Source organism: Syngnathus scovelli, chromosome 12, assembly GCF_024217435.2.
Source record: "Syngnathus scovelli strain Florida chromosome 12, RoL_Ssco_1.2, whole genome shotgun sequence".
NCBI lineage: Eukaryota > Metazoa > Chordata > Actinopteri > Syngnathiformes > Syngnathidae > Syngnathus > Syngnathus scovelli.
This window is the reverse complement of record NC_090858.1, coordinates 11,482,770-11,497,391: the sequence shown is the minus strand read 5'-3', so window position 1 is coordinate 11,497,391 and position 14,622 is coordinate 11,482,770. Positions and strand designations below refer to the sequence as shown.

Sequence of the window (14,622 nt, the reverse complement as noted above, 5' to 3'; positions counted from 1 at the left end):
ACCACCAAAACTGTTGTGTGTACAGCTACAAAAAAATATATGTTTCAAGAAGACTGAGTTTTGAGTGCTCTCAACCAAATTTATTACCACAGTTAAACAAGCACATTCACTTCAACCACAGGAAAAGACACATTGTGGTGCGGAGGTGTCAGCCGGGGGGCCACTTCATGCCACGGCCCCCCAGGACGTGAACGTGGATATGGTAGACCGACTGGCCACCGTCAGGCCCATCGTTGATGACGATCCTGTAGCCTTTGGCTAAGCCCGCCTGCTCGGCGCACTTCTTGGCCACGATCAGCAAGTGCCCCAGAAGCTGCCAGGGAGGGAGAGAAAGGGGGGAGGGCACTAGTCAAACAACAATACAAGCATTCAATCAAGTCATAACATGCTCTGCATCTAATCCATCCTTACTGCAGCATCACCATCCTCTGCTTTTGACAGCTGGATGATTGGCTTTTTGGGGACCACCAGGATGTGAGTTGGCGCCTGGGGGGAAATGTCAGGAAAGGCCACGCACTGAAACAGAACAAATAAAAACAGACGATTTTAATTTATAGAAAACAAAAAACTATAAATTACATGAATAATACAAAAATAATTTTTTTTAGACAAAAAAAAAGATTAGATGGGGAAAAAATAACAATAAAAATATTTTTGCAGAAAAATAATAGGATAAATGACATAACGTTAACACTTGTACATTTTGTCAGTTTTTTATTTTCATATCTGAAAATATGAATGCAAACTATTTGACTTAAACAAGGATCAAATGTTCTCAGACGTCTTTGATCTTCAATTTATATAACATCTGTGTGTGTAAATAAATGTATTAGGCATGCGGTGTATGGTTGGTTTTATTGCAGCCATATTTAATGCTAAATATTCAGTCGAAAAAATTATCACAGGCACAGTTATGAGTGCAGAACCTGCACTAGCATTAGCACTCATTTAGCTTGAGCCTCGCTGCAGTAAAAGTGCAGCGAGTGCGCGTTAGAGCATACTCAATGAAAGCCTACCAGGTCGTCCTCGTAGATGAGTTTCGCAGGGATTTCTTTGCGTATGATTTTCCCAAATATTGTGTCTCCGCCAGGCTGGGCCAACTGCGCTTTCGCTGTTTCGTCAGCCATGGTGGCAAACTTGGCGCAGTCGCACGCTGACGTATAGACAAGGGCGGTATCGCTTCTGAGAGGCGGAGCTCGCTGACAACTGATTGGTTGCTTTCTAACGTCACCGCAACATTTGCTCTGATTGGTCTTTGACATATCGAAGGCGGAAGTAAACGCCAATAAGTCAAAATGGGTACTCGCGTGAAGGTGAGCAGCAAACCTTAATACAATTAAATACGATTATTTTACCATTTTTGACTTTGCTTAATGCAAGAATGAAGCGGTAGAGGTTTAATTCAGCCAACACGCATGTTTGATGTTCGTGCAGGTCTTACGCGTGTTCAAGTCGCTGCACAGAACGAGGATGGCTGTGTTCAAAGATGACGAGAGAGCACTGACAGGTCGGTTTTCCACTTGTCACTTGATAGCAACACTTAAAAAAATAGTTGAGTAAAAATAGGAGTGCTGACTCGACTCGATTACGGAAGTGAAAGTAAACCAAAAAAAAAAAAGACTGCTTTTACAGTAACTATCAGGTATATTAACTTTTTTCTTTCAAACAGCTGCAAAGTCAAAAATCAACGAGGAGTTCTGTAAAAATAAACATGAATCGTCAGAAGAAAACATTCAGAAGGTAAACAAAGTATAGTAAGCCACTTTGTTGGAGGACTTTTGAGACCATTAAACGCGTGTTGTTCTGTTCCAGATGATCCAAATGGCCTCAGATGTGGAAACAGTCCTACGCCAGGGCGTCCTTCAAATGGAGCACGTTGACAACGGAAGACTCTGTGAGTCCATGTCTTCACACAACGTTATCAAATATTGTAGTCTTAGCCCTTTCAAAGATTTTGGGGATGTTTTTATTGGTGTTTTTCTCGTAGTGCTTCGACCCAGAGAGGATCTTCTATTAGAAAATGTTCCCTATTGTGACCAGCCCAGAAAAAAGTCATGACAGGACAACTGATAACAAAACAAGGAAAGGGACTCGTATGGAGACATATCTGTCACATTTCATTTGGATCAAGAGCTGCCAAATAAGGTCATGGCCACTACATGGAAAAATGTTGGTTTTGCTGGAGGCATCGTTAAGTTCATTTCATAATTTATTTGTATTGTGCAATTAAATTATATTAAATTGATTTTTGTCTGCTTTAATTAGTATCCAACTCTGAAAACCATTGGAGTAAACTATTGACTGATGAAAATACACAATATTACGGTAGACAAATTGGAAAATTACAAAAGAAATATAAGAACAAAACCAAAAATTAAAAAAAATTGAAATGTTAGCCAAAACAGTCATTAAAAATAGACCAACATGATTCCATTGTTCGTCATTGTTTAATATTCGACATAATTCCATATAATACTTCACGATTCCACAATGATCAATGTCATTCGTTATAATTCACTCATTTGATTTCATGATTCCAAGGCATTCCACTTGCTTTCATATTTTGTCATTCGGTATTTCTACACAAATTGCTTAATCTATTTTCAGTGCAAAATTAAAAGAATTAATCATTGTGCATCTGAGCTTTCTTTTCTCCCCGTAGTTGTCTCACTTCGCTTCAGATATGGTGTCAGACCCCTTCTTGATTGGCTAGCTTTTTCCAGTGCAGAGAGCAGGGCTGAATCGCCACACAAGAAAAAAAAAAAGTGTCTTGCTTGCTTCTGATTTTTCTTCTTAAGTCTTGACAAATATGGGGGCAAAAACCTTAACATGAACATGAAAAGCTGAACAAAATAAACCCTAAACACTAATAGAAATTAAGCAACTTGCCCTGAATATGAATTAAATTTATTTACTGTTAAATACCTCAACTAAAACCAAAATAACACCAAGTATAATGAAAACAACAAAACTATTATTACCCCAAGGCCACTTAACTACATCATCATTGATGCAAAAACTCATGACGTCTACTCAAATAGGTGAAAACTTCACGAATCCGCTCATCTCGCCAACACACGGAATTCTCAATGAAACTATTTGGAAAGTGACTGAGCAGGCAACAGGGTTCTCGCCAGTGTGGATTCTTGTAGTATGACTTTTTAGGGACTTCTTCACTGAAAATCTTTTGCCACAAACTAAGCATGAAAAAGGTTTCTCGCCAGTGTGGATTCTTGTGTGCTCTGTTAAACGTGCACTATAAGAGAATCTTTGTCCACAAACTGAGCATGGATAAGGTTTCTCGCCAGTGTGGATTCTTGTGTGCTCTTTTAAATGTCCACTCCGAGAGAATTTTTGGCCACAGACTGAGCATGAAAAAGGTTTCTCACCAGTATGGATTCTTGTATGAGTTATTAGACTTCCCTTGTCAGTGAATTTTCGGCCACAAACTGAGCATGAAAAAGGTTTCTCGCCAGTGTGGATTCTTGTGTGCACTTTTAGATTACCACCCTGAGAGAATTTTTTGCCACAAACTGAGCATGAAAAAGGTTTCTTGACGCCAGTGTGGGTTCTCATGTGCCTTTTTAAATATTCCCTTTGAGAGAATGTTTTGCCACAATCGGAGCAGGAAAAGTGTTTCTCGCTAGTGTGGATTCTTGTGTGCACTTTTAGACTACCACTCTGAGAGAATTTTTTGCCACAAACTGAGCATGAAAAAGGTTTCTTGACGCCAGTGTGGGTTCTCATGTGCCTTCTTAAATATTCCCTTTGAGAGAATGTTTTACCACAATCGGAGCAGGAAAAGTGTTTCTCGCCACCAGTGTGGATTCTTGTGTGCCTTTTTAAATATTTCCTTCGAGAGAATTTTTTGCCACAATCTGAGCAGGAAAAGTTTTCGTTTCTTGTGTGTATTCTCATGTGTTGTTTCAAACCACTGTTATTAGCAAAACATTTCCCACACTGAGAACATTGCCTGTGTTTGTTTTGAGACTCATCCTCATGAGCAGCAGCAGGAGCAGGAACATGTGATGACACGTCGTCGCTATCTGATGGTGGAGCTGCTTGTGATCCTCCACAGTGGTCTCCATCACCTGCTCTGGGCATTTTTTGACTGGAGCTGCAGCATGGAGGCTCTGCTCCTTTGCTCACCTCACGTTGACCTTCATCTAAACTCTTCAAAGGGACACCAATCAATGGAATCTTGCAGGCATCTTCTTCCTCTTCCTTTTTAATGTCATAGAAGTCTTCTCCCTCCTCTTTAATGTCGCAGAAGTCCTCTCCCTCCTCTTTAATGTCGCAGGAGTCCTCTCCCTCCTCTTTATTACAATCCCGCTCCGGCTCTTCCTCCTCTTTTATGGTGCAAAGAAACTTCTGCTCCATTTGTTCATTGAAGTGCTGGACCTCAATGTCTACATCTTCCTCTTTAATGTGAGTGCGCTCTGGCTCCTGCTGCTTCGGACAAATAGCTTCACTTTCTGCAAAACAAGACAAACACATTAACAATGAAAGTTACAGTTGAAGCGAAACTGGTTAAACCTAAACAAAGACTTCGTCAATCTGCCTATGACACATGATTTTGATAGAATTCTACTTAAAATAAACTCTGGGAGAGAATTCATAGTAGAAAATAGACATGTACTAACCTGCTCTGCGCAACAAAACATAGGGCTGCAGCCAAAGATCTTCCAGTCGTTGACGATTACGGTCCTTTTCCTCCACGTACTTTGCTGTGGTCCTTGCAAACATTTTCACACTGCAATCACAACACTTGTTTAGCGATGTTTGGCTTACAAAGGTAACAAACAAACGTGAACTTAAAGCGACCCAATAAACGAAACGACATTTCAATGAGATCGGCCCTGTTTTAGCAAACGTGCGTTATCATTTGGTAGAGTGCATGAAGGCATTAAGATTTAAAATCGGGGGCATGCCTGCAATCACCATTGCTAATACTCAATCTTGAGTAAGTTCCACGGTACAGTATTACTCTCGGTACAGGCATGAACCAGCATGTGATGATGGCTCATTTGCGATCCAATATTTGTCGAGGACGCTGCTCAGAGTAGCCTTTGCAGCTACTTGACAAAAGACAGTTGTAATTCGACGATAATGCCAATAATCAAGCTAAATATCATTAAATTAGCCTTGTGGTGGCTACCATGCTAATGAAAGCGGCCCGCACTTCTGTACTGCTATGATTTTTTTTTTTTAAAAAGTCACGTGACCGAAGGAGCAGCGTAGTCTGTCAAGGAAGCGCATTGTCAACGGGATGGATCTGCTAAAATTGTCAACGGGATGGATCTGCTAAAACAATATCTGATCTTTTGCGGTTCATCCTCAAAGTTATTAAGAATTATGGAGCAGCCCCAAGTCATACACTGGGACAATCAAAAGACCCTCTACACTGCACTCCAGCCTCATCTGTGCCGTGTGAGTGGGTGTTTTCAACGGCGGGAGAAATTATGTCCAAAAAGCACAATTTCAAAACATTTGGAAAACGTATTGTTTTAAATTAATTAATGTATATACTAGGTCATCAAATCAGTGTCAGTCGTGTCTGTCAACTAGGGTAGCCTGTAGTATTGTTAAGCCCCAGCGAGTGTCAGCATTCAGTGACAGTATCGACAGTTTGGCAATGTATCGAAACAATACAGGACGCCTCAAGACCCATCACTAGTAGTGACTAAGCATGAAGGGATGCGTCGATATGCAACAACAGTGAGATTATGCTTCTCTTTGGGTAATTTTCATTTTATACTTACAGTAGTTTTCACATAGCATATGTATGCATATATTTGATGATAATAGCTCTTGGTCTGGTGATTTTCGGCCGTCTGGAGCCGACACGCGGTGATCTTTGTAGTTTATCGCCGAAGAATTAGCGGAATTTCGTCATCAATGTGCGCCCGTTGTCGTGGCAACGCTTCCGTGTCCCGCTATGTCACTGTTTAGGGACATGTTAACTTTTGACCGATGATGCCAAAAACATGGTAAGGCCAAGTGCTAAGACGTTTTTTACGATACAACGGAGTGGACATAAAGTGACGCGATGTTTGTTTGTGTCATATACCAGCATCGACAAGTTGTGGGACTTGGCCGCCGCCGAGGTCCAAAGTCGGGAGAGCGATGCTGGAGAGGACGCCGATGGTCGAGGAGAAGCAGTGGGGGAGAGGACCGTCTTTCTCATGGGAAGTAAGGCTGGGATATGTTGTTTTTTTCTGTTTGGTTAATGCGAAATAGCATACCAGCTCTGCCGAACCCCTGAAGCCGATTCACCGAAACCCTAGGGTTCGATCGAACCCAGGTTAAGAACCACTGGTCCACACGTTGTCGAGCTACATTTGTCTAATTTTACAAATAAACGCGATAGGCTCTCCGCCTACAACAGAAATAGACATCACTTCTCTGCACGCCAAGAACCCCAAAGACCTCTGGAAGAAAGTCTACGAGCGCACCTTCCCCCCTGAGGTCAGCTTTCAATATGTCATATTCCAGACAATAGTTTGATCCAATTAATTTCCATGTTTTCAGAACACCAGCGAGAAGAAGGAAGAAAAAGATCCAGCCAAAGACCCGCAGTACAGCGAGCCGCAGATTGACGCCATGCGGGCGCAGAAAGACCAGGTAACGGCACTTTCCACTTAAAACAACCACAACAACAAAACACTCCTAAAAATGCTAAAATGTACAAAAAAGTGCAAAGTAATACCCGGATTTAGTTGTATAATAATCTCTGAGTGGATATAACTATAAAAACGTATTTTCTGCCTGCAGGAATTGGAAGAGTACAAAAAGAATGCAGCCAAGTCCTGGAAAGGCCTGCAACTGGACACATAGCAACGCCACTCGAAAACTATTTGTCAATTTCTCAATTTTTTTCCAACAGAAAAATGAACTAATTGTTTTTTTACTCTGAGGAATTACTGAGAGGATTCGGTGGAAAAATAAATATAGTACTAAAAATGGAAATCATTGTTACATTTTAGTAGTAAAAAGAAGGTAAAGCGAGTACAGGAAGTGCTCACTACTAACAAAAAAAATTGTAATTCCTATAAAAGAGTAACAATTTAAATTTGATTGAACAGTGCAAACAGATAGCAAGATATTTCTCGGTACTGTTTGTTTATGAACGCGCTTCGTGCTCTACATTATAATTCATGACGTAGTATTCAAGCAATGCCGATAAACAGCCAGTCGGTAGCAGCATTGCCCGACGGTACTTTTGTGCAGCGTTTTGGACGCCAAATAAGGTCATGGCCACTACATGGAAAAAAGTTGTTTTTGCTGGAGGCATCGTCAATTTCATAATTCATTTGTATTGTACAATTAAATTATATTAAATTGTGTTTGATTGGCATATTGATTTTTGTCTGCTTTAATTACTATTCAACTCTGAGAAGCATTGGCATAAACTATTGACTGATGAAAATACACAAATATTACAATAGACAAATTGGAAAATTACAAAAGAAATGTGCGAACAAAACCAAAAATTTAAAGAATTTGAAATATTAGCCAAAACGGCCATTAAAAATACACCAACATGATTCCATCATTGGTTATTGTTTAATATCATTCTACATAATTCCATATGATTCAATACTTCTCCACATGATTCCACACTGTTCAATGTCATTCGGTATAATTCCCTCATTTTATTTCATGATTCCAAGGCATTCCACATACTTTCATATTTTGTCAATCAGCATTTCTACACAAATTGCTTCATCTATTTTCACTGCAAAATGAAAAGAATTGGCCTCACTTTTGGGGGAGAGTTTAAATTATTGTGCATCTCAACTTTCTATTTCCCCCCGTCGTTGTCTCACTTCGCTTCAGATACGGTGTCAGGCCCCTTCTTGATTGGTTAGCTTTTTCCAGTGCAGAGAGCAGGGCCGAATCGCTACACAAGCGCAAGGGGGGAAAAAGTGTCTTGCTTGCTTCTTATTTTTCTTCTTAACAAATCTTGATGAATATGGGGGCATAAACCTTAACGTGAAAATGAAAAGCTGAACAAAACTAAACCCTAGACACTGATAAAAACTTTCCCTGAGTATGAATTACATTTATTTACTGTTAGACCACAACTAAAAACAAAATTAACACCAAGTATAATCCATCCATCCAGCCATCCATCCATCCATTTTCTGTACCGCTATGTCCCCATGGGGGTCGCGGGCATGCTGGAGCCTATTCCAGCGGTCATCGGGCAGTAGGCGGGGGACACCCTGAACCGCGTGCAGGGCACAGAGACGAATAACCATCCACACTCGCACCCAGACCTAGGGGCAATTTGGAGTGCCCAATCAGCCTGTAAAGCATGTTTTTGGGATATGGGAGGAAACCGGAGTGCCTGGAGAAAACCCACGCGGACTCAGGGAGAACATGCAAACTCCACACAGGGAGGGTCGGAGGTGGAATCGAACCGGCACCCTCCTAACTGTGAGGCGGATGTGCTACCCAGTGCGCCACCAAGTATAATGAAAACTACGAAATTATTATCATCCCGAGGCCAGTTAACTATATCATCGATGCAAAAACTCATGAAGTCTGCTCAAATAATAGGTGAAAACTTCACGGATCATTGCTCATCTCCCTGACACACTCGGAATTCGCAATAGAGACTCTTTGGCAAGTGACTGAGCAGGCAACAGGGTTCTCGCCAGTGTGGATTCTTGTAGTATGGCTTTTTAAGGTTCTCTTCGCTGAAAATCTTTCGCCACAAACTGAGCATGAAAAAGATTTTTCGCCAGTGTGGATTCTTGTGTGCTGTGTGTGGTATTTTAAATGTCCCCTCTGGGAGAATCTTTGGCCACAAATTGAGCATGAAAAAGGTTTCTCACCAGTATGGATTCTTGTATGTCTTTTTAAGGTTCCCTTCTCAGAGAATCTTTGGCCACAAACTGAGCATGAAAAGGGTTTCTCACCAGTGTGAATTCTTGTGTGCCTTATTAAATTCGCCCCCCAAGAGAATTTTTGGCCACAAACGGAGCAGGAAAATAGTTTCTCGGCGCCAGTGTGGATTCTTGTGTGGGTTTTTAAATATTCCCTTTGAGAGATTTTTTTGCCACAATCTGAGCATGAATAAGGTTTCTCGCGAGTGTGGATTCTTGTATGTCTTTTTAAGGTTACCTTCTCAGAGAATTTTTGGCCACAAAGTGAGCATGAAAAGGGTTTCTCACCAGTGTGAATTATTGTGTGCTTTTTTAAATGTCCACTCCGAGAGAATTTTTGGCTACAAACTGAGCATGAAAAAGGTTTCTCACCAGTGTGGCTTCTTGTATGAAGTGTTAGATATCGCTTCTCAGAGAATGTTTGGCCACAAACCGAGCAGGAAAAAGGTTTCTCACCAGTGTGGATTCTTTTATGTCTTTTTAAGCTTCCCATACGACTGAATTTTTGGCCACAAACTGAGCATGTAAAAGGTTTCTCACCAGTGTGGGTTCTTGTATGAAGTGTTAGACCTCCCTTGTCAGAGAATTTCCGGCTACAAACTGAGCATGAAAAAGGTTTCTCACCAGTGTGGATTCTTGTGTGCTTATTTAAATTTCCCCTCCGAGAGAATTTTTGGCCACAAACTGAGCATGAAAAAGGTTTCTCGCCAGTGTGGATTCTTGTGTGCTTATTTAAATTTCCCCTCCGAGAGAATTTTTGGCCACAAACTGAGCATGAAAAAGGTTTCTCGCCAGTGTGGATTCTTGTGTGCTTTTTAAAATCTTCCCTTTGAGAGACTTTTTGGCCACAATCTGAGCAGGAAAGGTTTTCCTTTCTTGTGTGTATTCTCATGTGTTGTTTCAAACCACTGTTATTAGCACTACATTTCCTACACTGAGAACATTGCCTGTGTTTGTTTTGAGACTCATCATCATCATGAGCAGCAGCAGGAGCAGGAACATGTGATGACACGTCATCGCTATCTGATGGTGGAGCTGCTTGTGATCCTCCACAGTGGTCTCCATCACCTTCTCTGGGCATTTTTTGACTGGAGCTGCAGCATGGAGGCTCTGCTCCTTTGCTCACCTCACGTTGACCTTCATCTAAACTCTTCAAAGGAACACCGATCAATGGCATCTTGCAGGCATCTTCCTCCTCTTCCTTTTTAATGTCATAGAAGTCTTCTCCCTCCTCTTTAATGTCGCAGAAGTCCTCTCCCTCCTCTTTAATGTCGCAGGAGTCCTCTCCCTCCTCTTTAATATCGCAGGAGTCATCTCCCTCCTCTTTATTACAATCCCGCTCCGGCTCTTCCTCCTTTTTTATGGTGCAAAGAAACTTCTGCTCCATTTGTTCATTGAAGTGCTGGACCTCAATGTCTACATCTTCCTCTTTGATGTGAGTGCGCTCTGGCTCCTGCTGCTTCGGACAAATAGCTTCACTTTCTGCAAAACAAGACAAACACATTAACAATGAAAGTTACAGTTGAAGAGAAACTGGTCAAACCTATACAAGGACTTCTTCAATCTGCCTATCACACATGATTTTGATAGAAGTCTACTTAAAATGAACACTGGAAGAGGATTCATAGTAGAAAATAGACGTGTACTAACCTGCTCTGCGCAACACAACGTAAGGCTGCAGCCAAAGCTCTTCCGGTCGTTGATGACTTCGGTCCTTTTCCTCCACGTACTTTGCTGTGGTCCTTGCAAACATTTTCACACTGCAATCACAACACTTGTTCAACGATGTTTGGCTTGCAAAGGAAACAAACAAACGTGAACTTAAAGCGACCCAATACACGAAACGACATTTCATGTAGATCAGACCTGCAAACGTGATTATGCGTTATCATCTAGTAGAGTGCATGAAGGCATTGAGATTTAAAATCGGGGGTATGCATGCCTGCAACCACCATTGCTAATACTCAATCTTGAGTAAGTTCCACGGTACATCACTATTACTCTCGGTACAGGCAAGAACCAGCATATGACGATGGCTCATTTACGATGCAGTATTCGTCGAGGACGCTGCTCAGAGTAGTCTTTGCAGCTACTCGACAAAAAACAGTTGTAATTCGACGATAATGCCAATAATCAAGCTATATATCATAAAAGTTAGCCTTGTGGTAGCTACCATGCTAATGAAAGCGGCTCGCACGTCTGTACTGCAGTTGTAGTATAGCTAATGTTACTGATTCACCACATAGGTTGAGTGTTTATTTGATGCAGCCGAATAGAAGGCGACATCGCTTCTGTTCATCGACTGAACGGATCTGTGAGTAAACGAGTCAGTGAGTGAGTGATTTGCATTTCCCGTTCATTGCCAGAACGGATCAGTGAGGGAACGAGTCCTGACTTTCCCGTTCCCGTACGAGTCAATGAGTGAATTGCCTTCACGTGCATCAACGGATCAATCAGTGAACGTGTTGCGTCTCCTAGTGTGAACTATGTAAAGCGGAATGTAGATTTACGATTTGCCAAGGAAAGAATGAACCACTCACTGAAACACCACTTCTTTTGTGCTCGTTTTCTCCAAGCTAGTGACTAATCATGAATGGATGCGTCGATATGCAACAACAGTGAGATTATGCTTCTCTTTGGGTAATCTTCATTTTATACTTACAGTAGTTTTCAAATGGCATATATATATATATATGCATATATTTGATGGTAATAGCTCTTAGTCTGGTGATTTTCGGCCGTCTGGAGCCGAAACGCGGTCATCTTTATTTATAGTTTATCGCCGAAGTATTAGCGGAAGTTCGTCATCAATGTGCGCCCGTTGTCGTGGCAACGCTTCCGTGTCCCGCTATGTCACTGTTTAGGGACATGTTAGCTTTTGACCGATGATGCCAAAAACATGGTAAGGCCAAGTGCTAAGACGTTTTTCACGATACAACGGAGTGGACATAAAGTGACGCGATGTTTGTTTGTGTCATATACCAGCATCGACAAGTTGTGGGACTTGGCCGCCGCCGAGGTCCAAAGTCGGGAGAGCGATGCTGGAGAGGACGCCGATGGTCGAGGAGAAGCAGTGGGGGAGAGGACCGTCTTTCTCATGGGAAGTAAGGCTGGGGTATGTTTTTTTTTTTTGTTTGTTTGTTTTTTTTTTTTTTTCAGTGTTGATTTATTTCCTCTGCTTACTTTCCATTTATGTCAAGCCCTGTTTAATTGTGATTGGCGAAATGCAACATGTTTATCTTTCTTTACGACAGGGTAAAACGTCTCTTCTGCTCCGTTGCCTGGACAGGCGAGTATTCAAATTGAGTAATTATAAACACATTTAATTAGTCATAGTGCTTAAATGTTATACACAGCAGGGATGAACCAGCTAAGCCCACTCTGGCTCTGGAGTACACGTTTGGCAGGAGAGCCACAGGACATAATACGGTGAGTGACTGTCAAATCAGAAGTAGCTACTACGTGAAAACTTGACTTTTGTTTCCTCTCTGCTGTTACGTGTCCAATGTCACGTAACATGTCCAGCCCAAAGACATAGCCCACCTGTGGGAGCTGGGAGGCGGGACTTCCTTGTCAGATCTCGTGCAGATCCCCATCACTGCTGCTAGCATCAGGTAACTCACATATACAATGCGCAGCTGAATCCACCTGGATGGAGTGTGTTCATTAATTCAATCTATGCCACACAGGTCCCTGTCCATCATCCTGGTGTTGGATCTGTCTGCTCCGTCTACTCTGTGGGCTACGATGGAGACATTGCTGCAGGTGGCGCAGACCCACGTGGAGCAGGCTGCTTCTCAGGCCCGACAAGTTGACAAGAAACGAGCGCAGTCCAAACAATCAGCGACCGCGCCTTTTGCTGCACGTGTCCTGCCCATGGACTTTCCCGTAAGCACACGCATCTTACAACATGGTTTGTCCTGCAGAAGACTAAGAATGTGAAAAATAGTTGATGAAGATGTGCCTTTTCAAATCTTCAATCCTGTTCAACAATTGGCCTTTCTCTTTTTCCCAAGTTTGTACATACTTTTGCCAGCTATCGATTGAGACACCATGATGATAATTGTTGCTTGAACAGGACAGAGAGCTGATTAGCCCCTTTCCAGTTCCTCTGCTCATCATCGGCAGCAAGTATGACCTCTTTCAGGTAAAGCGCACACAAAAATACTTGGCACCATAAGATGGGATCGAGTCACAGTTTAAAAAAGCTCGTACCGTTGCAGGAATTGGCGTCGGACAAGAGGAAAGTGGTTTGCAAGACGTTGCGTTTTGTTGCTCACTACTACGCCGCTTCGCTTCTTGTAAGATGACTCGTCTCACGCACGACGACACATTTGCGTCGTTGTCATGTTTCACTTTCACTTTCCTCTTCTGTGTTTTTTTTATCGGTTGTCAGTTCAGCAGCATCAAGTCGGAGAGCCTCGTGTCCAAGACCAAAAGCTTCTTCTCCCATCTGGCCTTCAATGCGGACACAGGGTGAACACGGCACACAGAACTCTCTCTCTCCATCGTGTCATATCTGTAATAATGAAACAACAAATAAAACGTTATAGAAAAATGTAAACATTATTATAATATTCTAGAGTTCATTGTGCTGTTTATTTGTAGGAAAACAATGTCGTGTGACTCCAGTAAGCCCCTCATCATTCCAGTTGGCTCTGACTCTTTCAGCCAAATCGGTGAGTACAGCGTCCTCCGGTGGCCGATATTAACCACGCACTTCCACGTCATCACACCTAATGAAATTGTACTGTCTGCGTCTACACGTTGTCAAGGTACATTTGTCTAATTTTACACATACACGCGATAGGCTCTCCGCCTACAACGGAAATAGACATCACTTCTCTGCACGCCAAGAACCCCAAAGACCTCTGGAAGAAAGTCTACGAGCGCATCTTCCCCCCTGAGGTCAGCTTTCAATGTGTCATATTCCAGACAATAGTTTGATCCAATTAATTTCCATGTGTTCAGAACACCAGCGAGAAGAAGGAAGAAAAAGATCCAGCCAAGGACCCGCAGTACAGCGAGCCGCAGATTGACGCCATGCGGGCGCAGAAAGACCAGGTAACGGCACTTTCCATTTAAAACAATCACAACAAAACACTCCTAAAAATGCTAAAATATACAAAAAAGTGCAAAGTAATACCCGGATTTAGTTGTATAATAATCTCTGAGTGGATACAACTATAAAAACGTATTTTCTGCCTGCAGGAATTGGAAGAGTACAAAAAGAATGCAGCCAAGTCCTGGAAAGGCCTGCAACTGGACACATAGCAACGCCACTCGAAAACTGTATTTGTAAATTTCTCAATTTTTTTCCAATAGAAAAATAAACTCATTGGATTTTTACTCTGAGGAATTACTGACAGGATTAGGTAAAAAATAAATTTAATAGTATAAAAAATGGAAATCATTGTTACATTTTAGTAGTAGAAAGAAGGTAAAACGAGTACAGGAAGTGCTCATTACTAACAAACAAAAAATTGTACTTCCTAATAAAGAGTAACACTTTAAATTTGAGTGAACAGTGGAAACAGATGGCAAGATATTTCTCCGTACCTTTTGTTTATAAACGCGCTTCGTGCTCTCCATTATAATTCATGACGTAGTATTCAAGCAATGCAGATAAACAGCCAGTAGGTGACAGTATTGCCCGACGGTGTTTTTGTGCAGCGTTTTAGCCGCCATCGTGCGGTGAAAAGGCGTCACCCCAACAACATTTCATTTT

The 14,622-nt window shown here is 41.9% G+C and overlaps 6 protein-coding genes across 14 annotated transcripts; 3 read left to right on the top strand and 3 right to left on the bottom strand.

Moving 5' to 3' along the window:
- Nucleotides 1-54: 54 nt before the first annotated feature.
- Nucleotides 55-1,160, bottom strand: hint1 (histidine triad nucleotide binding protein 1). Its single transcript, XM_049736565.1, has 3 exons — nt 1,017-1,160; nt 412-516; nt 55-313 (listed from the first exon to the last, which is right to left on the bottom strand). The coding sequence occupies exons 1-3, from the start codon at nt 1,125-1,127 to the stop codon at nt 149-151; spliced, it is 381 nt and encodes a 126-aa protein (XP_049592522.1). The 5' UTR covers nt 1,128-1,160; the 3' UTR covers nt 55-148.
- A 12-nt stretch (nt 1,161-1,172) lies between these two features.
- lyrm7 (LYR motif containing 7) lies at nt 1,173-2,245 on the top strand. The gene is made up of 5 exons (XM_049736570.2): nt 1,173-1,313; nt 1,435-1,507; nt 1,670-1,740; nt 1,813-1,894; nt 1,988-2,245. The coding sequence occupies exons 1-5, from the start codon at nt 1,296-1,298 to the stop codon at nt 2,056-2,058; spliced, it is 315 nt and encodes a 104-aa protein (XP_049592527.1). The 5' UTR covers nt 1,173-1,295; the 3' UTR covers nt 2,059-2,245.
- A 183-nt stretch (nt 2,246-2,428) lies between these two features.
- Nucleotides 2,429-5,902, bottom strand: LOC125978813 (gastrula zinc finger protein XlCGF57.1). The gene is made up of 3 exons (XM_049736546.1): nt 5,763-5,902; nt 4,644-4,753; nt 2,429-4,475 (listed from the first exon to the last, which is right to left on the bottom strand). The coding sequence occupies exons 2-3, from the start codon at nt 4,744-4,746 to the stop codon at nt 3,034-3,036; spliced, it is 1,545 nt and encodes a 514-aa protein (XP_049592503.1). The 5' UTR covers nt 4,747-4,753; nt 5,763-5,902; the 3' UTR covers nt 2,429-3,033.
- Nucleotides 5,863-7,363, top strand: LOC125978817 (cytoplasmic dynein 2 light intermediate chain 1-like). Of its 2 annotated transcripts, none has more exons than XM_049736569.1 (5): nt 5,863-5,990; nt 6,074-6,192; nt 6,389-6,468; nt 6,532-6,624; nt 6,775-7,363. In XM_049736569.1, the coding sequence occupies exons 1-5, from the start codon at nt 5,974-5,976 to the stop codon at nt 6,835-6,837; spliced, it is 372 nt and encodes a 123-aa protein (XP_049592526.1). In that variant the 5' UTR covers nt 5,863-5,973; the 3' UTR covers nt 6,838-7,363. The 2 variants fall into 2 exon arrangements, with proteins under 2 accessions (XP_049592526.1, XP_049592525.1); XM_049736568.1 differs by having other exon boundaries at nt 6,371-6,468.
- Nucleotides 7,364-7,547: 184 nt separating this feature from the next.
- On the bottom strand, nt 7,548-11,694 carry LOC137839514 (oocyte zinc finger protein XlCOF6-like). 2 transcript variants are annotated; one of them, XM_049736542.1, is made up of 3 exons: nt 11,557-11,694; nt 10,545-10,654; nt 7,548-10,376 (listed from the first exon to the last, which is right to left on the bottom strand). In XM_049736542.1, the coding sequence occupies exons 2-3, from the start codon at nt 10,645-10,647 to the stop codon at nt 8,575-8,577; spliced, it is 1,905 nt and encodes a 634-aa protein (XP_049592499.1). In that variant the 5' UTR covers nt 10,648-10,654; nt 11,557-11,694; the 3' UTR covers nt 7,548-8,574. The 2 variants fall into 2 exon arrangements, with proteins under 2 accessions (XP_049592499.1, XP_049592500.1); XM_049736543.1 differs by having other exon boundaries at nt 11,435-11,570.
- Nucleotides 11,420-14,243, top strand: LOC125978814 (cytoplasmic dynein 2 light intermediate chain 1). Of its 7 annotated transcripts, none has more exons than XM_049736554.1 (13): nt 11,506-11,534; nt 11,880-12,009; nt 12,149-12,183; nt 12,254-12,323; nt 12,420-12,508; nt 12,584-12,782; nt 12,973-13,041; nt 13,118-13,195; nt 13,291-13,370; nt 13,503-13,573; nt 13,705-13,802; nt 13,866-13,958; nt 14,106-14,243. In XM_049736554.1, the coding sequence occupies exons 1-13, from the start codon at nt 11,521-11,523 to the stop codon at nt 14,166-14,168; spliced, it is 1,089 nt and encodes a 362-aa protein (XP_049592511.1). In that variant the 5' UTR covers nt 11,506-11,520; the 3' UTR covers nt 14,169-14,243. The 7 variants fall into 7 exon arrangements, with proteins under 7 accessions (XP_049592520.1, XP_049592511.1, XP_049592510.2 ...); XM_049736553.2 differs by having other exon boundaries at nt 12,251-12,323; XM_049736558.2 differs by having other exon boundaries at nt 11,516-11,534; nt 11,880-11,998; nt 12,251-12,323.
- The last annotated feature ends 379 nt before the right edge of the window (nt 14,244-14,622 follow it).